Source organism: Styela clava, chromosome 1 (assembly GCF_964204865.1).
Source record: "Styela clava chromosome 1, kaStyClav1.hap1.2, whole genome shotgun sequence".
Classification (NCBI taxonomy): domain Eukaryota; kingdom Metazoa; phylum Chordata; class Ascidiacea; order Stolidobranchia; family Styelidae; genus Styela; species Styela clava.
In genome coordinates, this window is record NC_135250.1 from 17,286,223 (window position 1) to 17,313,359 (window position 27,137).

General features: G+C 35.2%; 1 protein-coding gene across 2 annotated transcripts; it reads right to left on the reverse strand.

The window, feature by feature from the left end:
* Window positions 1-666: 666 nt before the first annotated feature.
* Window positions 667-25,370, reverse strand: LOC120342306 (protein N-terminal asparagine amidohydrolase-like). 2 transcript variants are annotated; one of them, XM_039411084.2, is made up of 7 exons: window positions 25,157-25,362; window positions 16,190-16,321; window positions 13,621-13,804; window positions 8,673-8,777; window positions 6,963-7,236; window positions 2,858-2,953; window positions 667-2,490 (listed from the first exon to the last, which is right to left on the reverse strand). In XM_039411084.2, exons 1-7 carry the CDS (start codon window positions 25,229-25,231, stop codon window positions 2,313-2,315), a joined length of 1,044 nt encoding a protein of 347 aa, XP_039267018.2. In that variant the 5' UTR covers window positions 25,232-25,362; the 3' UTR covers window positions 667-2,312. The 2 variants fall into 2 exon arrangements, with proteins under 2 accessions (XP_039267018.2, XP_039267027.2); XM_039411093.2 differs by lacking the exon at window positions 16,190-16,321 and having other exon boundaries at window positions 25,157-25,370.
* Between the last annotated feature and the right edge of the window lie 1,767 nt (window positions 25,371-27,137).

A 27,137-nucleotide genomic window follows, 5' to 3' on the forward strand; every position in this document is an offset into this window, starting at 1 on the left:
AATAGGCTAGAATTATAGCAATAAAAATTTGGAAAAATTGCACAACCCTACTTTAGGTATAGTAGAAAAATTTTGACCAAAGATTAAAAATTAATAGCCAAAAATGAATAATAACTTAAAAAGCAAACCCAATTATGCAGAAAAAACCAACATTTGTGTAGTCTTATAAGGTGATCTGATAGATCTGTCTAAGATGAATTGTAATTCATTAACAGCTCTTATGGTATTTGCACATAGAACTCAGCTGTCGAGAGCAGCTCAAAAACATGGTGCTGATATTAAATTTCCAGCAGTACTTGAATATCTTTTTTTACCAAGACTTTCAAAATATCAAGTGGGTTCAACATAATCAACATTGGATCAAACTCATTAATCAACCACCGACACTGATACAAATATATGGGAAAATTTTAATCAATATTCATAGTATGACACATAAAGAAGGTTATAAATGACTGTCTAGTTTTACCAAAAATATTTCAGACCTCATATCTTGTGTCAGAAGTAGCTCAAAATCCAGATAATCGAAATACTGGATTATGCAAAAATTCCTCATAAAAGTAAAATGTTTCCTAGTAAAAGTTCACATATTTGCGGTAAAATAGAGAAAATGATTGCATGCAGAATTCTAGAATATCAATCTATTCAAACATTCCTAGTTTAAGCAAAAAATCAAGCAAAAACTTTACATATTCGATCAAAAACTATCCTAAAATACACTTGTCTGAATAAAAACTAATAGAGATAATACTATTGGCAAGACTTGCTAATCTAGTACGGTACCCGCCTGAATATTCATGTCGGTCAAATGAACAAATCTCATTGACACATATGTGGCCACATAAGTCTAGTATGTATTATACAGCCCCAAGGCAGAAAAGCTTGACACCTGAAAGTTTGACCTTAAAATATTAATTTTCAAATTAATTTCCATTATTTACCATTATTATACACAAAAACGGCATTTGGCATACAACATCATACACAGTGAAATGAAATAGCCTAGTACATGAGCGTCACTGTATTGGATAGCTATCGTCTCTTTTGTCATTTCCGTTTTAAATTAAATTAGCATGCATGCAAATGAGTAAAGCAGGTAGGCTGTAATGCAACAGTTATGACAACAGTCATTATATGGTGCCTGTTCTTTTGTATAGGCGCTTCAAGTCAGCATAATATATACAACCTCTGACTAACTTGATATTCAATTTTATCTCGTTTTGTAGCCCGAAAAATTGAAAATTTACAATTGAGATTTCAAGTTAATGTCCACAAACATGGGACTGAACAAGTAGCCACTTATACAAAAGAAGCTACCATGTTTTCAAAAAAAATCAGCAATATGCCTGGTTTGCAATATTGCAAATTATCTCCCCTTGAGTGAGGTGGTTTTTGTTCAATAAGACCGCCATTTCACAGTGATTTGACTAAATTCTTGCTTGGAGCAATAGCTATATTATTACCATTATATAAATCATTATTTTAATCATGTCATTTTCAATACTAGCCTAGAGCAAATCAAAAGTGCCAATGCATGACTCAGATATTTCACAACAGGAGTGCAACCTACCGGTATGTCACATATTGAAAAATCGAAAAGGTCACGACTTTGCGTTTGTGAGCCAAATTACACAGTAGCTTTATAAAAGTTAATTTTAAACCTGATTTCAAATTTCAGTACCATCATTTACAACAAATAACCACCCACAACACATAAATAGTTTGTTAACTATAAAAAACAAAAATTAAAACATAAAGAGTGTCATAGGCACAAAATAGAACACTAAACCAACATTCTTGTGCAACTTAAATTTTGATATACACAACAGTCTTGGCTGATAACGATAGTAAATAGAAGAAAAGTTAATACAAAAATTCTTCAATAATACAAGAATTTAAACATTTATGTAGTATGTCATATTGCAGGTGAGCCCAAAATACAGAATACACCGTAATGAACGCATATTACTGTGATAAAAAAAGGATATAAAAATTGCTCTTAGTATGTGTAAAATAGACGAACATGAACTATGGACAAGAGTGTAAAACTTTAAATGTTATTACTTTATGGATTAAACCAAAATTGCTGTTTTTGGTAATTCTACAATTTTCGATGATTTCAATGAATTATGATATACATAAAATCAAGGCAAATATCAGGATTTTGTTGCAAAATCGATACCTTTGGATTCTTCAAAATAAAACTTCATTGCAGGGTGAAATTTAATAGTACAAAACTATTAGGGCACATCCTTATCATGTAGCAAACCATGCCATCTTATTAACCTATTCTATGCAATCATCTAGGAAAGTTACGCTCTTTCCTTCCAAACAATACCCTGTTCAGTAAACACAGGGTCATACATAAGGGCTCTGTTTTGCTGAAACACTGTCACTGTTGGATCAGGATTATCATAAATGAACTGGAGAGTTTGTCGTATATGCGCCTCAAAATTGCGAGGTTCTACCTCGGGTGATGTTGACATGTACCTGAATGAGATATATTCAGAGTGTTTTACTCAGAAGACGGCTCTTCACAAGCACCCACTGATATGTAATAGGCAAATATTTCGGCAAGGATTCGAACCTTTCTTGTTCACCCTTGAATCAAGATCATTAACATGCGAGTACTGGTATATTTAGTATGGAGATTTCGAGGGAGGAACATTCTTTGAATTTTAACATATGCTAATATAGGGATTTTATTGATATGTAGCCACTCAGTTTTGAAATGACTTTTTGTGCATCAGTGAAACAAGCAAATGGTGAGATTGGAGCTGATGGTCATACGTCGGACTACTAGATCAGTAACCTGCCATATACCATACCATATATCTTAATAATATTAGACACTAACCTTCGTATGATGTGATCTGGTTGAACTAACCAATCATCGATATGAGGCATCTTGTCATAGGTGAATGGTTCCATAACAAAACAATTTTCCCTTGATCTGTAAATAATAATATGAAAACGTATTGTATTGTACAGTTCATTCAACATATCAATAGCAGAAATGACAAAAACAAGTCACATAATTGGAATATTGAGCACCGCTTAACTGTCATTTAACTCATCAAACTTTAATCCTTTCTTAGAAATTAGAGGAAAGGCGAGAGGGTTAACTTATAATATTATAATATTTAACAACTCCTGGAAGATAAAAGTGATGAGTTGACGTGAGCAATGAATGGATGACAGCATCTCATTCGGCTACCAGTCAAGATCAGACAGTCATATTTATCTATTGCATGCACCATTTTTGAATAATGAATTGAAGAATAATGATGATGTAGAGCAACTGCACTACAAACTAGCATGTTGTATGGGGGAAAAACTAGTAATTCAAAATAACTGTTCTAAGCTCGTTTCGGTTCACACAAAAACAAAACTGTTTCATTGCCAAGAAAGTCAACTTGCCAAATTTTTCTCCCCAACATAACATAATATGCGATTGGGTTTGAACTCTTAATTAGGGACAGAAATGACCTGTTAATTGTTGAAATAAATTGCAGTTTCGCAAACAACTCTGCAATGGTGGGAGTCCTGCAATCCTCTTACATGATTACCCTTACTGTATTCAAATCTATAAACCTATGCCAAATAAGTAGAATTAAAACAGCAAACATGTTTAAATTATGTAGAAGAATAGAGTCCAAAAAAAATTTAAAACTTGAAACAACAAATTCTTCAGTTTAAAATTTGGGAGAGTTTTATCTGAAAAAATTTAGTTGGAGTTGATTCTAATTTGCTATTAATATTCAAAAAATAGTTAGCCAATCAAAGCAATGCTGAGAACCATCCTGAATTACAAGAATCAATCCATATAAATATGCAATGATATGTGCATGCTTTCTGTCTGAATATATTTAAATTGTATAGCACAGTGGTTCCCAAACTTTTTTTTTCGCGGCCCCAATTTTCATAAAATCAAAGCCCACAGATACTTGCGACCCCACAACTAGAAACATTGAGTGAGCAACTTCAAAAATCAGTACTGTACTGTATATCAGCTTAATTACCTCAATGGGAACAATGTACCTGTATATCGACTGCAAATGGACGTTGAGGGTGAACATTAGCCCAAAAATATACGAACAATTCGAAATATACGTGTATATGACATATGGCATCGTATGAAAACCAGTGTAATCTCTTCAATCAAAATTATAACGGTTCTTTGGCAAAATATAGACGGACTTGATAAAGTGTGGTAGATTGTAAGGAAGCGTAAGATACTTCGGAAATAGTGAGATTCGGAGCTAGTAAGATGCTTCTGAATATACATAAATTTTAAACAGTGTCTTTATTATTTTTAGTACAATTACCACAAGGGATGGGCAATGTAGAATAATTTACTATTTTAGAATAGTTAAATAGAATCCAGAATACCGAATCCTATTTTCATATTTACTCAAATAGTGGGAATTTTCCACATTGCTGGACTTGGATGTTAATAAAAAATTGTAAATGTATTATTTATTCGGAAATATCCTTAACATTAGATTTCATTTGATAATAAACAGGCATTTCCCAGGACAATGAAATCTGAGAATATATACAATATTTTGCCTTCAATTGTTCCAAATGTATGTAATCTCTAAGTACTGATATGTTAATTGAGATACGCTTTAGACACTATAATAGTAAGTGGTTAAATACAAAAATAAATATGAGACTTTAAATCCTTATTAATGTTAGAGTGCCGAGTGTACTAAAACACACCCGCTGAGAATTATTAATTAGATGCAGGAACAGAGTGTGGCCACTACAACCTATGCGCCGGTGTGAAATATTAAATTTAACCACTATCAATTAAAATCAAGTTTTTATTCTGTGCGAGCAAAACTTGCAAAATAAGGTTCCCGTAAACACGATTTCGTAGTTAGTTATTAGTTAATAACACCTAAAGACGAATTCATTTTTATTATTATCAGTACATATCATTATCTACCCAGACTTGGCCCTACTCAACTCAATACGTAACTAATTACGTAATACGTAACAATTAAAGATTGTTGTAATCAGATTATCGGAATATCGCTAGTAAGTCGGCAAAAATAATTATTATTATCATACGTTAGCTATATAGCAAATCAGTAAAACGCAAAAATGGTGCAATAACGAGTCTTCGCCGACTTCTTGTCCTGAATATGCCGATTGAGATTACAGTGTTTGATGTTTACCAATTTTACGAACAGACGCAAGTTTAATCAAACGAGAAAGATTTCCAAGTGAGAAAACAGGGTCGTGACTCGTGAGATTTCCACGCGAGAAAAAACGATAGTCTTCAATTGATAAATTAGAAACCCGAAATACAATAATTGACGAATGGCGCCAGAGAGGCAGAAACCGAATCCTGTTATCGGATCCCGCTGGTTTCGAATACTTTGGGATTCGAATCCTCCGGATTCTATATTGCCCATCCCTAAGTATAATGTTAACATATTACAGATTGCTCCATTATTAATTTTAAAGTAAAACAGAGCATGAAAGTAGAATAGGAAAAACGTGTACTAAATCACATCTTTCAGGTGCTTTTTATCATGCTAAAACTTGTTGTGGTTTTGTGTTTGACTACTCGAGGCGCTTCAAAATTATGTTGGAAACGTCTAAATACGTAATATTGTAATATGAAAATGTTCACTTTCATGTGCGGGCGATGTGGACAAAACACGCAGCTGACTCGTAAATTTTGGACACGTGCGCAAATTAACAAATTGCTTTCGCAACTGATCGAAACCTAAAGTGCAAATATTCCGCCAAAACACCGCCACCATCGGAAATCAATACCGAACTTGTGAAACACCTAATTAATAAGGACCGATCGCCAAATAAAGCAACTTTGCTTTGTATATTCCATAACCAAGCGGATACACTGATACAAAATACCAAACCAACATAATTTCTCGCAGACTGGCAAAAAATCCAATTCGCATACCAGCGAGTCAACAATGTGATCAAAAAAGCTATAAAAAGAATCATGCAATTTTGGCGCCGTTTGGACAATAAATGGCTGAGTTATTGCTGAAAAATCATGAGGTTGGGGAATTTTACGGTACTTGTGGACCAGCACAAATATCACTTTCCAATTTGCAAATCCTATTCAGTATTCACCTTAGTGTGCATGTTTGACAGAAATTAGGCGACCCCGGTAAATCTTTTTCAGAATGATAAAGCATGTCGTTTCTGCCATCCTAGTTTATATTCTAAGCAACATCTAAAATCACAAAAACTACCAGTAACACAGGTTTCTTGCCATAAACTACTAACTTAGCCAATTCTGAGGATGAAATACTAAATAAACCACAACAGCAGTTGGTTCTCAAAGAGATAATAACCTTCATGACACAAACAAGTCTTCTGCAAACAATGTTTTACTAATAAACATCTTCAATGGGCGAGAAGATGGGACATTTATTTACAGAGCATGACATACTAGGTACACTTGACTTGCAACAATTTAAATGTTTTGATTCGAATTTGAAGCAAAATAGAATAAAACACCAAAAATGATAAAGGAGAATCAACCTTTGATTGAATTATTAATTGAAGTCAAATTTAAATACTTCGTCTCACAGCCTACAACTCCTAACTCCGAGATGGCAAAAACTACAAGCTATCGACTTTGTCTCAGATTTCTGACGTCGTATTGAAGAAAATTTAGACTCCCGGACTCCAGCTCCTAACTACGAGAAAACTAAAATTTGATAACAAAAACTCTGGCATATCCTATACTTCTTTAAATGTCTGTTGAAAATGCTTGAATAATTTAATGCTTTGCGAGTTTCTCCTAGAAATTTGGACTTGAATTATCACTATTAAAATTCTAAAATTCAGACGCATAAGTTCCTAAAAAACTGGATAATTTATCATCATCGCTATGTTATGTACACATAGTAATGACATAAATCAGGAGTTTCAAGAGATAAAATTACATAAATAGAAATCATATTAAGTACCTGTAAATATTTGCCATAACTCTTACTCCATTTAATGACCTTGCACTTCTTAAATCACGTAATGGTAGCTTAGCATCATCATTGAATGTAGCAGGACATATTTCACCAGTAATTACATCGACTGATATTCCAAATATAACTGGAGAATTAACTTTATGAGTCTCGCTAGGTTCATGATGCCCAACAGTATGGGGAAGGAAAGGTTTATCAACGACCATGTTATTCAAACTTGATGCACAGAAGGTTTTGAGGTGTATTTTTGCTTTCGGTAAATCTGAAAAAATTTAAAAAAATTACTAAAGAGATGAAAGATATTTCAGTGAATTTATATAAAATATAAAAACATAGAAGTTTATTCAGGTGTAATCAAAGTGTATAGTGCAGTGTCCACTGAAAGCATCCTTTTTTGTGTTAACTACAGGCACTTCCTGCCTCACAGAGAGCAAAATCACCTTTTTTGTTTTCAACGAAATATTTATAATTTGAGAAATAATTTGCGTATGAGTACTTGCGTAACCCAATTTTGTATTACTAAATGATATTTACAATAAATAATATGCTATGTGGTGCAGAAAGGGAGAAGAATCTATCTGAGATATCGCAATAACGGGAAAATTCTTGTAAATATTAATACCAGGTTTTATTAATGTAAAAACGCTCTGACTCCTTTTTCCTGCAAAAATGCTCCGCTGCGACCAGATATGGGAGAGCATTTAATAAAAGATCTAGCTCAGTGGTTCCCAAAGTGGGGTCAGCGGACCTTTTGGGGTCTGTGAAGCACTTTCGGAAGGGCCCCGAAAGAAATACGTTACATGGCTCATAGCTTGATAATATAAAAATTAGTGCTTATTTGTGAAAATACACATTTGTCGCCTTCTGCTGCATCAGAATCACTGCTGGAGACACTGGTTCTTCACTTTCTGTTTCGATCATGCTGACCCATTGTGATGTCACATAGCTGTGGGTCAATGATATCACAGAGAGAGTTCAATTGCTGCCATTACAAGTCAACTAACTGCAGAGGTGTAGGTTGTTTATGAAGTTATGCCAGTTCGCTTCTAAATGCTGTTGTATAACGAAACAAGTGCACCCATCTCATTAATAAAACTTCATCATACAATTTTGTACGTTTTAATGTTTCTCACTATTATGGTGTATTGATTTTTTGTTGTGATCTTTTAATAATGTCTTGTTTTGATGAACAAGGCCGGGAATCATGAAAAAAATTGTAAGGGGTCCGTCAAGAATTTTTTTAAAAAAAGTTTGGGAACCACTGATCTAGCTATTATTAATTTAATTGCTTCAACGTGACTCACGATTGCCTCAATATATACCAAAAACGTCTGGATCCCTGCCCTTTTTTGACATTTTTGGATGACTGAAAAAGTCGGTAATAACAAGTGCCATTGCATTTTCTTTAAATCACCGATTATTTTTGTCAGTGCGGTGTGCTATTTAAGCCGTAAACACCACTTGACATGGGCATTTATCTCTCTAAATCACAAATTTCCATCAACATGTTCCAATTTCCATGTCTTGTTCCGCGAGGACGACAATAATTACTTTTCGGTTCTCGCAAGGAATTGAGAGATAGATAAGAAAAACCAATCATTATATTATAATCATCGACGGCGAGATGCTAAACAATTTTTTTGATTGAAAAGCGGCATTGTGAAATAATAAATGACTTTTTTCCAACAGTAATCTAACCTCTCTTGTTTTCATAGGAATGAAATTCTTCTATAAGATCCAGGGACAGTCGATCTGATATTTTTCTGCTGTCATTGAAACCACCAATAATATGAAGATTAAGGCCTGATAATAAAATTGCAAAATAAAACCAAAAAAACAATAATAAACAGCTTTATCAATATAAATGAACAACTACAACAACAAACTTTCAAGGTAAACAAATAATCTGAATGTAAATTGTTTACTATATTTTAGACTAGAATATTATGTAAGTTAGTAGGTAGATACCATAATAATGGTTTATCACATCATTGTAAATGAACAGTGCAAACATTATTTCTCTAAAATAAGAAAAATATGATAATATAGTTGCCCAGCAATAAATGAAAAAACAAGATAAAAAGTATTTCATAGATTCTTAGTCTCTTAGGATGCAAAGCTTGAAAACATTCCTGAGCACCGAAAAGAAAACCAATTCTTGACAGAATGTGGAAACGTAGAATTGTCAATGTTAATCAGATAAAGTATGATTTTACTCAAAATGAGAATAATCACAATAAAAATAATAACCCTAGAAAGTAAATTCCGTTGCTAACAATAGAAATGCGAAATAAATTTAGCTTACGGTACATCATCATATCAATATATTATCACTGCAGTCTGCAGAATCATGATCAAAACCAGTGATTCTCAAACTAGGGTTTGAGAGCCGCATGCGGCTCTCAACAACCTTTCCTGCGGCTCTTGTTAATGCTTTAAAAATGAATTACTTTCAAAGAAAATTTTCCGTTGAAAACTAATCATTGACTTGAAACTAAAATGCGGAAGTCTATTAGTTCGTCGAATGGATTCCCCCGTGTTCATTTGCGTAGCGTTGACTAATCTACAAGATGCAATAGTGACGCAACAGGAAGCGTTTTCGCGTCCACTCTGACACTTTTCACTTGGAAAGATTTTAGACATGGCTGTAATCATTGGCTTGCTTTCGTGGATTTTTAGTTTTTGTCGCATTTCCGAATATTATGTATAAATCAAATAACTCAATGAATATTTTGTTCCCGTAATCGAAAATATTCCCGAAATATCTTGCGTTCATCTCAATCAAAGCCAAATTAAATGGCTGTTTGTCTAGGGTGGGCGAAATCGGATTTTTTTTTTCGAATCGAATAATTTGAATATTTTTAACGAATACCGAATAGTCGAATAATGAATATTTTTTTATACATAACTGGAATCCAGAACGTCGGAGGTCGATACTCCATTTGGAAATTAATAGAAACATTGAATAGTCAGCAATACAGCGTTTTTTTTACTGGTTAATAGTTAATTTCATCATATTCACTGATTGCCTTTGTCACCGCGATCGTTTCGGCGGCGATATCCTAAAGTTGGTGTTCTATATTCCCACCCTTTCTGGTTTTTTTGCAAGAATAAGGGGTCGCCGGATATCGAAGTTACATATTTCTAGTATACCTTTGCGTTCACATCAGCAACAACTGTTGAATACATTAAGGGCTGATTTCAAAACCAAATTAATTTTATTCTGAGTCTTATCCTCCGCCTTGGATTTGATCTTCCTTATCACCGCTTGTAATTTTCATGCCTGTTTAAAGTGAACGGTAACCGAGATGCAGATATCTATTAATAGTCCGGCAGAATCGGGCCTTAACATTGTTTTGAGACATAAAGTTTTTTTTATTGTTTAGATATAATGTATATGACATATATAATGATACCCAGGTGGGTGTGGAGTATATAATGTTGAGCAATTTTTTTTAAGTGGATTTAAAGTATTTGGTCCAAGATGACGCACATCCTGAACCCTAACCTGGTAAACATACAATGTTCAGGTTGTGCACAATCTTGGTACGAATATTTCAGGAGCACCTATTTGTTAAAAACAATTATTTCATACCTACATTGTTTAGTTTTGCATACATAGTAACATTGAATCTCCTTACAATGTCAGAAATTCAATTGTAGTAGAATAAATGGTAGTTTATTTGACTAATACAAGCCAAGATCCATCGACAGCATCTAGCCACTTTCTATTGCGCTCTTCAAACTACATTTGCGTTGCCGCGCGCATTTCGTTTTCCTAGTTTAAGCTTAGGGACTTGGGAAATATTTTAGTAGTTGAATTGGATTGGAATATTCGAACTCGTCTTTCACTCCGAACAAGGCCATGTAAAGCCATCTACTGTTATCTAAAGATGTGTAACATGTTTTCTTTTGGAAGAACCGCAACCTTTCAGTTCTGCATTGACTTTGGCAAAATTAATATATCCTTGTGGAGAAAGAAGGTATGCGTATGCGAAACCGAGATGTGCACCTGTTATGCCAACATAGTTGAGTCAAACGTTTTGAATACTAGTACATCACACACATTTTCCTGCTTGCTTCGGTTGTACGTAGTAATGCGCACATTTTTGGCCCACATGCATCAAATTGCACTTGATTATTGAGCTATAGGTTTTGCACGAGCTTTTGTGTATGATTTCATTCCATAAAATTTGTATGCTGTTCTAAAGAATACTAGTTTCAGCTTTTTTATTCATTCAAACCGCGTGTTGAAAGTAAGTTTTGTAATATTGCGTGTTGGTTTCCAACATCCTTAAATCGGTGATGCCAGTAAATCTTTAATACAAAAAGATCAGTACCCACTCAAATGGCAGCTGGTGATGGATACTCTTAGTATATGCTCCATCGCGTGCCTTTTACAGTCTTACCAGTTACATGAGTGCCAATTAGTATCTAAGCTCAGCCAGAGACAAAAAGTTTCGGACTGCAGTTGGCGTGACGAAATGTTTTTAAATATATATTCTACAATAAGATTATTTGATTGCATACTACTGAAAGTTCCGCCTTATATGTCTTTTCCCATTGCACTATTCCTTTACTGATATTCGATAATATGACGCTCATCTGACATAGTTCTTAAAGTGTGTAGATGGGTATAATCTTTTCCACGCTGTTCAGATGGGAATGCGCGAATATATATAGGAATTGCTAATATTGGTTTGCAATGCGATGAAATCCCATCTTGGCATTTCTGCCTCTCGCAATTGCTGTGTATACTTATCGGGGAAGTTCTGTGGCGTGGTTATCAAATGAAAAAAAACATGGGATTATTTTTTCTACTTCTCTACTACTATCAAACCTTGACATTTTGGGAAAACTTTTTTCCATGCAACCTTTTTTTAAAACATCCCCAACAACCACAATTAATTCTGTTTTAAACTTCCGAAACAAACACATAAAATCATCAACAGATGCATATCCCCAAGTAGATATTGCTGAATTGATCTTTATTTTACCATTTTTCGTGTAATTCTTTTTGGTAAACCTGTTATCTATCATAAATACAGCACATTTGACAATGTTGTAGTGTGACTTTTTTGGCCTCACATTTTCGATATTTGTAGTTAGGGCTCTGTCAAACAAAGTTACATACAAAATATTGGTTGTAAATTGCAAAACATGATCATGTTGTTGGAATAACTTGGCATTTTACCACCCGTATATCATTAATTGTTGAGAATATTAATGAAATCATTAAATTTAAAAATATGTTTTCGTGAAATTGTTGTTGTAGCTGAATTCCAGGGGCAGCATGACAACAGGCAAAAGAAGCACGGTCGCCTCTTTTAGTTTATGACAGGGTTTCTTAAAAGGGGATCCCGTCCTCCTTGGAGGCCGCTGATTGGTTATCAGGGAGCACGAACAAACAGATGGAAAGGCGAATATATAATAACAATGTATTTTTATAGAAGAGAAGAAGCAAAAGTGTTGAGAGTCTTTGGTAGTTTGAAAAGCATTGGCATGGAACATAAGAATGAACTACATTCTTTCCCAGGGATATACTATAAAATGTAGCAATTTTCTCATTCTTGTTCTCGTGATATCATTATCTTTCACTACGTCGTCGTGATCATCGCGCTGCATAACAATTCTCGCTAACAAATAATTGACTGTTCCCCACCGGGTGTATATCCACTTGAACCACTGGCGACTGCATTAGCAGGCTTGTATTGTTAATTGCAACAAAAACGGGTATTTTGTTATAGCACTCTTTATTTCACGCGAATGATTCGACAGTATTTCCATATACTGTATATGGGTTGCGACCAAAAGCTGGGCTCAACAAATACCTAAAAGTTATTGATTTTATTTCCTAATAATTTGGTGCTTGCGTAGTTTGTGCACCAAGATTGCGCACAACCTGAACATAGTATTGTAACAGGTTATGGTTCAGGTTGTGGGTCATTATGATGCAAATTTTTGACGAAAAACACTAATACAAATATCTCAATAAACACCTAAAAGTTATTGATTTTATTTCCTAGTAAATTTGGTGCTTGCGTAGTTTGTGCACCAAGATTGCACACAACCTGAACATAGTATTGTAACAGGTTATGATTCAGGTTGTGCGTCATTATGATGCACAGGTTTGACGAAAAACACTAATACAAATATCGAGCCGTAAAAAAAATTGCTCAAGGCTGCAAACTCCACACCCATGTAGAAATGATGGGCAATGACCCCAAGATGAATAATCACAATTGTCTGAAATCCAACTTGGGTCAAAAAGTTCCCCTTATCTGCCGGACTATAAAATGATAATTGAGTTTCTCATGCTTTTTCTATGGTGTTCGTGTTATTTTAGTATTAGATAGATAAATCTCGCACAATTCACGATTTAGTTGGAGATGCGCGAGTTCGGTGTCCAAGCAGAGCGACGCAGGTCACGTGGTACCGGATAATCGAATAGTAAATTGCCATTCGAATATTTTATTATTCGAATATTTTGCCCAGCGCTAGTTGTTACGATGATTTGGTATTTTACATACGCACTGAAGGATTGTTGCTATTTTACCTTGCTTTGTTTGTGTGCGGCTCTTCATAACTTTGACAGTTGAAATGCGGCTCTGGGATTGAAGAAGTGAAACAATATAAAGATATTTACCTACACCTCCTAAATGTGGAGCAGACTGCTGAATTACTTCCTCCAAAACTGCATCGACCATTTCATTCACACCCTGACTTGTTCCAACACCATCAAAATGACCAAGAGCAGTAACTTTAGTAGCTGGACACCGTAATACAACTATATGGCAGGTTGTTGCCATGTCTGTACCAAGTTTTGAAAGCTGAAAATGAACAGAATATATCATAAACATAGGTATATCGATGGGAGCTTCTTTACAAAATATTTCTGTAATACTGTAATGCACTAAACCAAATAAAAAACTCTCCTGGGTCGAGAGTTGGGAAGTTAAATCTCAAATCCTTGCTTGGGGTGAGATAACAGTGAGAATTCAAGAGATAGAATTTCCAACAGAAACATGAACATTTTTGCAAATGTCAAGGAATTTTGATGTCAAACTGGTTAGGCCTACTCATTTTTTTATAGAAGTTGGCTCAAAGCAATGGATGTTTCCCATTGATTCCTTGTTTATTTCCCTAACAATGATCATTCAGCAAAAGTTAACAATGACGTAACAATTGTACAACCAATCATATACCTCTTAGACAGATATTCAAGCATGGTTGCAATTTGCAAACTACGGTATGTTTTGTTTTCATGGTTTTGCGTCTTATTTGTCAGTTTTCCACTATGTTTTAAAAATTAGTTGTAAATCAAATAGTGCAGTTGCAATGATCAAAACTGATCAAAAATCAAAAACACTACAATAGACAAGCCTAAAATTGGCTATCAGTACATGTAGCCTACATGGCAAATGGTTTAATGTTTTTCATAAAAATGATAGTTTCCAACACATAAACAATTCTTAAGCAGCAACTCTCCAAAACATTCCTCCGAATTTTGCAATGATAAAGTATGGGGAGATTTGTTTCAGTAGTCAAAGGTTGGAGAAACGTTCATAGGCCCAGACAAAATGTGAAAATTACACAAAGTATGCTACCATGAGGAGAATCGTGACCACACTGAAAACTAGATGTAGATTTGTTCGTGAAACAAAGACACTATGAGAGCTAGATATAGATTTGTCCTTGAAACAATGACACACTAAGAGATATACACTAGATATAGGTTTGTCAAACAACAAAATGTCATTATATCAGTAGTAATGACGCTTGTCCAAAAGCTTAAAAAAAAACAGTCAACGCTGCCAAAAATACAGCAAGGTGAAAGGGAATTTCGGAATAACACTCCCAGCATAGAGAGATCAAATTTGTTCGGTTTTGAATATAAAAAAGCAATTTAGGGCAGGAATGTCATACAGACAATTGGTGGAAACAGAAATCCTAGTCTTACAGTTCAGCCAAGCTAGTAGGACACGGGTGCCAACCCGCGGCCCGCCGGAATGTTTTTTGCGGCCCGCTCAATAAATTTTGTAAGCAAACTTTTTATATTTTTACTATGTTATATAGGCTTAAGTATTTTTCGTGATTTTGGTGTGATTATTCCTACTATCTATCTACATCCAAATGCCGGTACTATGCGTTCTGGTCGACAAACTCGAAAGATATTGTGCGATCAGTGGCGACGAATGCTGAGCGCAAATATAGGAATGAATTTGAAACCTAACTTTCCAAATTAGTTTCATTCTGATTGCTTTCTTTTGTGTAGGCTTTGATCGTCTTTATCGCCAACGTAACATAAAAAGTCAACAATACCTTAGCTGCTGGATCCTGGACTCGTTGTTCTTTTATGTTTGTATTTTTGTTTATGTTATGTTTGTGTTAAATAAAATTTCGGAAATATCGTCACTGCGTCAATAATTCTGATAAAATTGACCTAATGACAATTCTACATATTCAAATTGGTATATATATTCGCCTAGAAGTCTTTGTAATGTTTCTTCATTAAATACTTGTATTGATGTTTCAAATTTTACGAAACGGTCCACTAAAACTTGATGTTCCCGCGACATTGGCGAACATTAAGCTCATTTAAACATTGAGACAATATCATAGCCATTGGAAATAAATAAATAAATAAATAAAGCCATGACTCAAATATGAGACTCAATTTTGAGGTCCTTGTTTGTTAGTGAAAACTGTGGGCCGATTCATGTGTGGTTGTCACAATTCCACAAGTGCGTTTTGTAATGATTGATTTTTTGATTCAGCGGCCTGTGAGAGTCATGTCCACGCCCAGTGTTACCAGATATTCGAATACTGTAGTACCTAAACTGATATTCTATTATTCGACTCAATATTCCAATATTTTGCCAGCACTAATCAGTAACCAGTTCATAATTATTAACTTGATTTATTTTATGTTAATAATTTTGCTATTTATGTATTATGTAAATTCTAACGAAATCAGGACTTGGCTGATATTAAAGTTTGGTACAAACGTTTGCGACCCGCATCGAATTTCGTCATGTGAAAGTGGCCCGCGAGACGAAAAAGGTTGGGCAGGCCTGTAGTAGGATATAGAATTTTCAGATTTCAGGTATAAAGTAAAGTAATAATCATGCAATTTGTGAATTTAAAGAAACAAATTGGATACACAAAAGTATAATTTTATAACTATCGAATAGACTCTACGATGTAGCACTTACACTCTCTGAATTACAATTGAAAACTGCAAATTCTCTTTGATGAACATATAAAACGTTGTCAGCAGATGTGACTTGCTTGAGATCAACATTTTTCAAGTCTTCTGCACATTTGTCAAATGAATCCTTGTAAATCTGGATTAGTTTTTGATAATATATATTATGATAGTTTAATTAGAAGGCTAACTTAAAGTTTAGTTGATTTTGCTAGGTTGGTAATGGCGTAATACAGTAAAGACAGTAAGACACAGTTCTCAGATTCCAAGATGTCCTGAGATTTGGTTCAATAACACAAACACTCAATCTGTTATGAAAACGAGGGCATCTAGCGCGATGGCAGATGCGCTAGAACGCGCCATGTTGATCTCAATAATAATTTAAACAAATCATGTTGGCCGCACATGACCAAAGTTCTCCCCTGCGGAAAGTTTTTTGTTGAAAACTCTCGAATGCTACCAGTTGCCAGCCTAAAAAAAATTTCTTTCTGTAAATCGGATTATTTTTCCGGGAATCCAATGGCTGAATGGCGACGTTTTTGGATTGCGGTCATTTTAGTTACCAGCCCACTGGAAGTAGCCTACTTGTGGTACTGAACTACAATAGACCCCAAACAGGGCACCCGACCCAGACACTGTAGTCTAGTACCAGCAGACCGGTAAACATTCGCATACAGCCAGTGGCGCAGCCAGGGGGGGGGACCCCGAACCCCCCCCCCCCCCTTTTGAATTTTTTTGAAAACAGAAAAAGTCGCCGATAACGCGTGCAATTGCTTTCTGCTAAAATCGCCCTATGTTTTCATCAAGACGGCGTGTTATTTAGGCCGTCTGGTTGGTATTTATTCGCTCTAAATCACAAATTTGTGTCACGGGAACAATTATAATTATTTTATTTTTGTACTCGCATGGAATTGTGAAAACTGAAAAAGCGTGCAATTGCCTTCTGCTAAAATCGCCGATTGTTTTCATCAGTGTGTTATTTAGGCCGTAAACGCCTTTACGTCCGCATTTATTCTCTATAAATCACAAATTTGTGCCACGATAAACATGATGATTATTTTATTTTTGTACTTTGCAAGGAATTGTCAATTTGGTGAGAGTTATTATACGTTCATCGGCGGCGAGGTTCTAAAGACAAATGAAGGAGTAAACCCGCGATCTAAATTTGACTGAAAATCGACAATATAAAATACTGAGTACAAAACCGTAAACAATAGGCTATAAGATTTGTTGAGTCCCGCGACAGTCTAAAAACGCTTTTCTAGTCTAAAAACGCTTTTGAAAATCGCAAAATTTCGTGTGCCTAAGGCACACATTATGTTTCCTCGCTGTTTAGGAACATACAACCATTAAAATCGAAACACGGTTAAATGTGGGTGGGATCCATTACTTTAAAATTGTCGTCGAAAATTTCAGCGTTATCATTAAACAAGGTTTTCCCAGTTAGTGATGATATATAAGATAATTAATCTGAAATATATCCATCAATTTTTATTCTACTGAAATAAATTTTACTCCATGAGAATTTACAGCAGATTTACGGATTTTTCGAAAGCTTTTATCTTTAAAAATAATCGGAGTGGCAGCATTGCGATTCAACGGAGTCAATGTTACAAGCACATCTCCAATTTGTCGAATTCGCAAAATAGAAAAAATACGGATCAAAACAATGTATAATAGGGCAGTTTACCACACATTTTTATGCGGAATTCCGTGGTGTTTTAGAGTGGATCTTGTTTTGTCGGCGCAACCGCGGGTTAAATTGAAGACAATTAAATTTATAAAGCAGGACATTTTAAATATGCCCTTATCGGCCATGGATTGGTTACCTTGCGCTTTTTCGTTGATAAAGTCGGCTCTTTTAACAAGTGGCGTAATCACGGCGACTGTTCCGCGTGGATTTCGAGGCGGTGAATTTGTATTTTTGATTTACTAGTATACTTTATAAATATTTTCATTGTATGAATTAAAATTGTACTATATGGGATTTTATATCAGATATCGAGATTTTTGTAACGGCGATAACGAGTTCGGAAGATTGCAAAAATATGTATCAAAATTAAATACATCAGGCAGCTTATCTCATATTTTTATGTCCACATATCGCCGTGGTACTTTAGTTTAGTAATATTTTTATTTTGACGTAAGAAGTCGCAACCACGAGTTAGGTTGCACACAATTAAATCAATATATAAGGACATTTTAGAATCTCGTGGCTGTCATGGATCGACAGAAAAATCATTATACGCTTAAATAGGCGGCTCTTTTATCGAGCGCGTAATCGCGGTGCTTGTTGCAGACGGCAATGGGAAGTTCCGACTTTGACCCCACCTTTTTTTTTAAATCCTGGCTGCGCGCCTGAACTTGTGCCTGTTTATTTTCGTATTAAATTATAAATAAAACCTGCAAAGTCATTGCGTGAATCCTGAATGATATTTCGAGTTCAAATGATGATTTAATAAATCGGCAATAATGGGAATTCTACTAGTCAAATGATAATTCCTTGGTAAAACTTAGGAAAAAAATTCGCACAATAGCTTGTTACTTTGTTTTGCATTTCTAATTTTTACGAAACGGCGTTAGTGCGCTTTATGCAGAACTAGGAATTGAAACAATAACCTAATACGACTCCTCAAATTTGTTATTTTCTGTATGTTAGCAAGAGCCGTGGGCTAATTCTCGCGGAATTCAAGAAATTGGTTCAGTGACGTGCAAGTTCCGTGTCCGAGCAAAGCTGCCTAGGTAATCGATATATGAGTAGCAAAATGACATGCTAATACTTAGAGAATGACATTGACAGGTTATTGTTACGTGACGATACACAGCGCGGTGTTTTTCGGTAGGCGATCCAAGTTCGCCCCCCCCCCCAAATTATGGAAAGTGTCCGCCCCTATTTGAATTGTCATAATTATAACAGTATAACGAAGTCAGTCTAGCACACTATACAGATCGAGTGACATTGTCTCGTTTCAGAGAAACCCATTTTACAGATGATCAGACACCCCTCCTTTGGGAGATGTCTGGACATTGCTGTCCCTCAATTTTGGTAAAAATACAGTATAATGAAGTTGCGCAAAATACTACAAAAAAGCGCTACAGGGGTGGTGACTCCTCTACGGCCCATCAACGGTCCATCTAATTGGGTCACATGGGCCGTGGCCCATCAAGCTATGGATTGAATTATCTTACCAAAATTTTCAATTTTTACGTGGGATGGCACCAAATTTAGATTATTATTGAGATAAGCATGGCGTGATATGCATGCATGACGCATCTGCCGTGATGCCAGAAACCCCTCGTTTGTGAGACACAGGGAGTGTTTGTTTTATTGAACCAAATGGAGGGAAATTCTTGGAATTGTGAAACTTTTTATATCCGTCTATACCTGTAATTACAACATTTTAACATAGCGTCTTCAGTTATTTAGAACTAAAACTTCCAGAACGCACAACATATTACAAATTACGAAATTATTTTTGAGTTCTCTATTTAAATTTGAGCGCCAACAATCCATAGTAAATAAAAGCCTCGATGCGGCATTGGATTAAATTATTTTGCTAATTTGATCTATGTTTTCCGATCTATTCTTGTATTAATTACGCAAGTTACCATTTTCGGCATACGAATGCATCGATGCGGCATTATATTAATTGATCCTTGTTTTTCCCCGATCAATTCTTGTATAATTTACGCAAATTAACATGTGTGGTATATGAATGCATCGATGTGGCATTGAATTAAATTACAAAGTTAATTAACATTTGAGGCATGAATGTATCAATGGGCATCATATTAATTTGAATCTTGTTTTATACCAATCTATACTAGTATAAATTACGCAAATTGAACATTTGTGGCATATGAATACATCGATGCAGCATGATAATAAATTATTTTGCTAATTCGATTCTTGTTTTTCGTCGATCCATTATTGTATAAATTAAGCAAGTTAATCATTTGCGGCTTATGAATTATATTATTTTTGTATAAATTGCCGTCATGCCGCCGATCATTTTTTGCTCATTTCTCTCAAACACTTCGGTAATTTTTTTTCTCCTTTGGGAGATTTGATTATTTTTTTCTGAGAAATCCAATGTTGATGTTCTTAGCTTGCGCTTCTCTTTAGTTTAATAATGCGCAACTTCGTTTTCCTGTATTTTTACCGATATTGAGAGACATCAGCCGCCAGACGTCCCTCGAAGAAGGGACTTCATTTCCTATTTAAAATAGGATTCTCTGAAAACAAAATCTCTCGATCTGTATACAGTGCCGTATTGTGCCGTACCACTGTCAGACTGTCTGACTGTACAGGCAGATAGGCTGTATGCAGGCGCGCAGCCAGGATTTTTTAAAAGGGGGGGGGGTTTCAAAATCGGAAATTACTAATGCCGTCTGTAACCGTCAACGCGATCACGCGCTCGTTAATAGAGCCGCATTTTCAGCTTCTGTCGCGTAAAATATTCAATTCATGACAACTACGAGATTCTAAAATGTCCTTACGTATATATTAATTTTATTGTTCCCAACGCAACTCGCGGTCTCTACTTTCTACGTCAAAATAAAAACATTACTGCCGTGGACATAAAACAATGAGATAAGCTGCCTGATATATTTAATTTTGATAGGTATTTTTGCAATCTTGTGACCTCGTTATCGCCGTTAGTAAAATCTCGATATCTGATATAAAATCACGTTTAGTACAATTTTACTTCATACAATGAAAATAGATATAAAGTATACCAGTAAATCAACAATACAAATTTATTGCCTCGAAATCCACGCCGAACAGTCGCCGCGATTACGTCACTTGTTAAAAGAGCCGACTTTTCTAACAAAAAATGATTTTTCACTTGTGCAAAGTAATCAATCAAAGACCGATACGGGCATATTCAAAATGTCTTGATTTATTAATTTAATTGTCTTCAATTTAAACTGCGGTTGAGTCGACAAAACAAGAGCCACTCTAAAACACGACGCAATCCCCGGACATAAAAATGTGTGGTAAACTGCCGGTTCATATTTTGTTTTGATCCGTATTTTTGCTATTTTGCGCATTCGATAAATTTGAGATGTACTTGTCACACTGGCTCCGCTCAATCGCAATGTTGTCACTCCGATTATTTTTAAAGATAAAACCTTTCGAAAAATCCGTAAATTTTTTGTCAATTCTCACATAGTAAAAGTTATTTCAGTACAATAAAAATACATAAATAAATACAAAAAGTGATCGAATATACTTTATTTATCTTATATATCATCAGTTCATCACAAACCGGTGAAAAGTCGCATTCTCAGCTTTGTTTAATGTTAACACAAAAATTTTCGACGTCAATTCAGAGGTAATGGATAAAAAGGCAAATCCCGCTCACAATTGACCGTGTTTCGATTTTAGTGACGAAATGTCTTTAAAGGTCAAGCAAACATAATTTGTGCCGTTGGCACACGAAATTTTGCGATTTTCGATGCCTAGAAAAGCGTTTTTAGACTGTCACGGGCCTCAAAACTTATATTATTTACAGTTTTATTTTTAGTATTTTATATTGCCGCTTTTCAACTTTTCGACATAGTAAATGCTTTGATCTTTGCCCGCAAATTATGCTGGGCCTTGCACGAAATCCATAACGTAAAAAGATACGTCCAGCGGTGAAAATTGTTTATAACAACTTTAGATCTAGTTAATTTTTTAGCGATAATAATTAATTGTTGTAATGAAACACAGTTTGCCTCTTTCACTTCTCTCGCAAGGGCCAACAATAACACTATTGAAAGATTTTGACAATGAGAAAATCATATTAAATTATACAAAAAAGCCGTGCAAAGCCGTGGCGCGTGATCGGCGGTGCGTTTGAAGACGGAGTATTACCCCTGCGGGCGCGCATGTTTCACGAAAATGTGAGGTGCTCCGAAGGCGCATTATTGTAAGAAAACAGTTATAATATCGGTAACTATTAACCGTTTAATTTGATTTTCGTTTTTCACCGATGTATACCGGTACTGCCCTATATGATTACATATACGATGATTTTCTAAACCATTTTATTCAGTTCAATGTTGGTAGTGCATATTGAAATAATGGTGCGTAAATACAAAAGTCTTTTATACCGTTAAATCGCTTAACTTCGGACAGTTCCTAACTTCGAACAAAAAATTTGAATGGCCATATCTTGACTAATAAGCGTCGTATATTAACAATTTTAATTTTTATAGGTAGAGCTGTTATAAATACATCTATTCTCAACCTTTTTTAATGTTGTATAATTATTTTTTTCTTGAAAAAACGGAAATATTGCCGAAAAAAGCTATCTGTCGAGAATATTAATATTTCAAAGACTTACCAGCCGGTTAAAATGTTTCATTGTAGATCGAAACGGTTTGCATGAGATTAATTTGCGTATGTTAATTCCTGATTAGAATGGCCAATGTGTTATTTTACTGATCTGACGTAACTAAAATACCAAATAAATGCAACAAGGTAAACATTGGACGATGGAAATTTCAAATAATGCATTTTTCGCCAAGCCGTTTTGATGTTACGTTACGACGCCGATCGAGCGTCGTTACGATCGATGCGGTACGTTACATTCCCTGCAAATTTCGTGCCCATCGGAATATTTTTACTATTGAAATAATCGTTTTTTCTTGCCATCTGACCATTATCCTTCACTGCCCTAACTTCGGACAGTCATTTTCCTCACTGCGTAACTGCGACGCACAGAGAGAAAGAGGCATCCGACGCGGATGACGTAATTACGTCGTTGCCTGAAGATAAGATCTACAATGAAACATTTTAACCGGCTGGTAAGTCTTTGAAATATTAATATTCTCGACAGATACCGTAAAAGCGCCTAACTTCGGACAGTTCCTAACTTCGGACAAAATTTTTGAACGGCCATATCTTAACTAAAACGCGCCGTATATTGCTAATTTTAATTATTATAGGTTGCGCTGTTATATCTACATCTATTCTCATCTTTTTTAATGTTGCATAATCATTTTTTTGGTAAAAAAACGGAAATTTTGCCGAAAATTGACTGCCCGGCATCCAACGGCGCAGAGCGTCGCTCCTACTGAAGCTATCATCGTCAAAATACCATCATTCGGTAGAGGGCGACAACAATGTATATAATTTATTTGAGTGATCGCAAGACGTCGTACGAGATTTAAATAAAACCTAAAATTCTGAATTATAAATTCCGTAAGAATATTAAGATTTCACGCAGCGTCAAAAATTACGTCAACCTCACGTAGATTATTTTTCGCTCACTTCCGACACGACGTCACACTGCGTCGCGGAAATGAATTTTGACGCCAGACACAACGGAGCCAATATGACAATTTCCGTTAAGATAAAGACGGCGTTCCAATGTAATATTTTTGTATTTTGTTCGGTCCATGTGTGAATATATGCCAAAATTACATTAATGAAAATACATGTCACACTTAATCGATGACGTTAAAAATCGAATATATAAAACTATGATGATTCCAACGACAGTTATTGAATACGGCCTGGGTAAATTTTATTCACTCGAAATTAAAAACAAATTTAATCTCCAATAAATAAACGGGACCTACATGTTAACAAGATTAAGTTAAATTAAACTTTACAATCGGATTTACCGTGTGTTTGATATAAATTATCATTTATAAAGATAACCGCGCAGAATAAAAAAAAGCTATCCGTCGAGAATATTAATACTTCAAAGACTTCGATAGAAGCCCGTTAAAATACTTCATTGTGGATTGAAACGGTTTGCATCAGATATATTTACGTATGCATTTCCTGATTAAAATGACTAACGTGTTATTATACTCATCTGAAGTATCGAAAATAACGAACGAAAGATGTAAACATAGGACGACGGAAGTTTCAAATAATGCATTTTCGTCGTGACGTCAATGTTACGTTACGACGACGATCGAGCGTCTTATCTTCACGCAACGACGTGATTACGTCATCCGCATCGGAAGCCTCTTTCTCTCTGTGCGTCGCGGTTACGCAGTGAAGAAAATGACTGTCCGAAGTTAGGGCAGTGAAGAATAACGGTCAGATGGCAAGAAATATCGATTATTTCAATAGTAAAAATAGTCCAATTGAACCGAAATTTGCAGGGAATGTAAATTACCGCACGAATGTTTTACCAAGCAATTTTGGCACCGTTTGGACGAATAAATGGCCGAGTTATTGACGAAAATATAGTAATTTTGTCCGAAGTTAGGCGCTTTTACGGTAGCTTTTTTCGGCAATATTTCCGTTTTTTCAAGAAAAAAATAATTATACAACATTAAAAAAGGTTGAGAATAGATGTATTTATAACAGCTCTACCTATAAAAATTAAAATTGTTAATATACGACGCTTATTAGTCAAGATGTGGCCATTCAAATTTTTTGTTCGAAGTTAGGAACTGTCTGAAGTTAAGCGATTTAACGGTATAAAAGACTTTTGTATTTACGCACCATTATTTCAATATGCACTACCAACATTGAACTGAATAAAATGGTTTAGAAAATCATCGTATATGTAATCATATAAGGCAGTACCGGTATACATCGGTGAAAAACGAAAATCAAATTAGCAAAATTCGAGAGCTGTGCCGATCTGTGCGAGACTTTCTGAGACGTAGACTATATATCCAGACATCTGACTTTTTCACGCATCAAGCTTCCCACTGACTCGACAGCCCTCATTTCAGAGATGCGCATGCATTTTGTTGTATTACAAAACACGGTACCGGTATCGGTACCGCCACAAATCCGGAATCGGGATAGTGTGCCGCACTGAAATATTGTACTGTCAGACTGTCATATCCAAGCACAAGGTTCTAAAGTTGGTTGTCTAGTTGCACAGGGTTGTGGTTTAATGGTTTATATATGTTACGGTATACAGTTATAACAGAACCCTGGAAGCGGTACCGGTACCGGTACGTACTGACTGACAGACTGAAGTAACATTAGGTCAGTCTAATGACTAACCTCCAAGAAAGTCTCCATACTTTCTAAAACTTTCGTCGGATTTCTCAGGCAACTTCCATCAATGAACAACGCCATAACGATTTGCTGAACGTATTGAACAACAATGAAGAAAACGAACGAACACAACAACAGCTCAAGGAAAACACGAAAGCATATGTAAACCCGATCAGTATCAATGATCCGATGGAAAACCAGGTGAAAATTATTCTGAGGTTTTAAAGCGATTCCCACGCGGACGCGGGAGACTGGCTTTATATTTGGCGTTTCGAAAGTTACGTTATGTTTTATCGACGAGCATATAATAGCCTACTTATTTTTCTGTTTCTTAGGTTTCGCGTAAAATGTATACATACACTACTTGTTGTTGTTATATGTTTTATGGCGCTAATAACTTCAGTGGTCTTTTGCGACTTTGATCAATTCGAATTTAAAAATACTATACTAACAATGCACATGATGCACTTCAATGTACGAAGTTTATACCGTAACAAAGAAAAAATTGAACTCTTTCTTAGCCAGGCAATAAACTTACCTGAAATAATAGCCATTTCGGAAACCAAACTTGGTAAGACTGACCACAACATTTCATTAAAAGGGTATAAGTTTTTTCATCGTGACTCACCGACTAATGCCGGTGGAGTAGGAATATATGTTCTATACAATACACATGCTATAGAACGTGACGATCTTAATTTTGAAGTCCTTGGCTGTGAGAACATTTGGATTGAACTTAAAATTAGTAATACTAGTTATAATTTACAACAACAAAAATTTATAGTTGGAGTTGTTTATAGACATCCTCTTTATTTGTATTCTGAATTCCAAGAAAGTTTTGTTTCAATGATCTCACAGCTCAGCTCATATGGTTCTAGTACATTTATTCTTGGGGATTTCAAAATTGACATTCTTAAATATGACATTGATCACAGAGTTAAAAATTATGTAGATGCTATACATAGTGCAGGTTTTTTGTGTGGTGTAAACAAGCCTACACGACTAGGCTTGACAAGTGAAACCCTATTGGACCATGTATACCTTAATGATATGCAACTAGAAACGTGTACAAATATTGTAACTAATGACTTGGTGATCATTTTCCCTTACTAATAGAGACAAAACTAATGTGTGAAAAATCTAAAATAAAATTGCGCAAACGAGATTTTTCTTATTTTTCGCCAGAAAATTATCTAGAACATCTCACAGATGTACTGAACCGCAACTTAAACACAGAGTGAGATACTAACTCCAATTGTCACATTTTTATCAAAGAAGTTATTGATAACCATGTGCCATTAAAAACCTTGTCTAAAAAAGAAGTTAAAATGAGGATAAAACCTTTTACTACAATAAATATGTGTTACCATCTGTCCTATTTTCTCTGCTTTTCCGGTATCATGGGCCAATGAACGCAGACTTCTGCATGACGTAACAATCAAATTAGTTAGCTGTAGGTGGATCCCCAGTGGTCGGATGAATATCAGATGTACTACTACTGCTCCATTTTGCGTTGAGTAGCCTTTCCATAGTTTTTTTCAGTTATTATTAATTCAGTTATTCTAAGAAAGTGTTGAGAAGGATAAGTAAGATATTAAACAATTGTATATCCTTACCATAAATAGCAATTTTAGTTGAGCACTAGCTGATAAGACGTTGTTAAATAGGTACGGTGCGGTGACTCCAAGGAAGGCTAGACCTAGAATAATATGTCACAAACAACGATATTTTCTGGCTTGCATGAAATGTTTATGATTAATTTAATGACTTTTCTTGACTATTCAGCAGACTTATACTACTATATAGGCCACAGCATATTTGAAAATATAAATTAATGGCTGTTTCTGTAATGCACGGTTGTGTGAGAGAGAAGAAAATAATAAATTTTACCAATGTCGGTTGGTCTAAATCTAAATTCATAGAGTCGACAGGAACCTGGGAAGCAATGATAAGTTATGCCGGAGTGGAAAGAAAGTAGCATTGGAAA

What these genes read in the sequence shown, in the direction of transcription:
- LOC120342306 (XM_039411084.2), bottom strand. Translation starts at nt 25,231, where the DNA reads ATGGCGTTGTTCATTGATGGAAGTTGCCTGAGAAATCCGACGAAAGTT. An exon ending in GTATGGAGACTTTCTTGGAG is followed by an intron (nt 16,322 to 25,156) that starts GTTAGTCATTAG and finishes AAACTAATCCAG; the next exon opens with ATTTACAAGGATTCATTTGA. An exon ending in CCAGATCACATCATACGAAG is followed by an intron (nt 2,491 to 2,857) that starts GTTAGTGTCTAA and finishes TATCTCATTCAG; the next exon opens with GTACATGTCAACATCACCCG.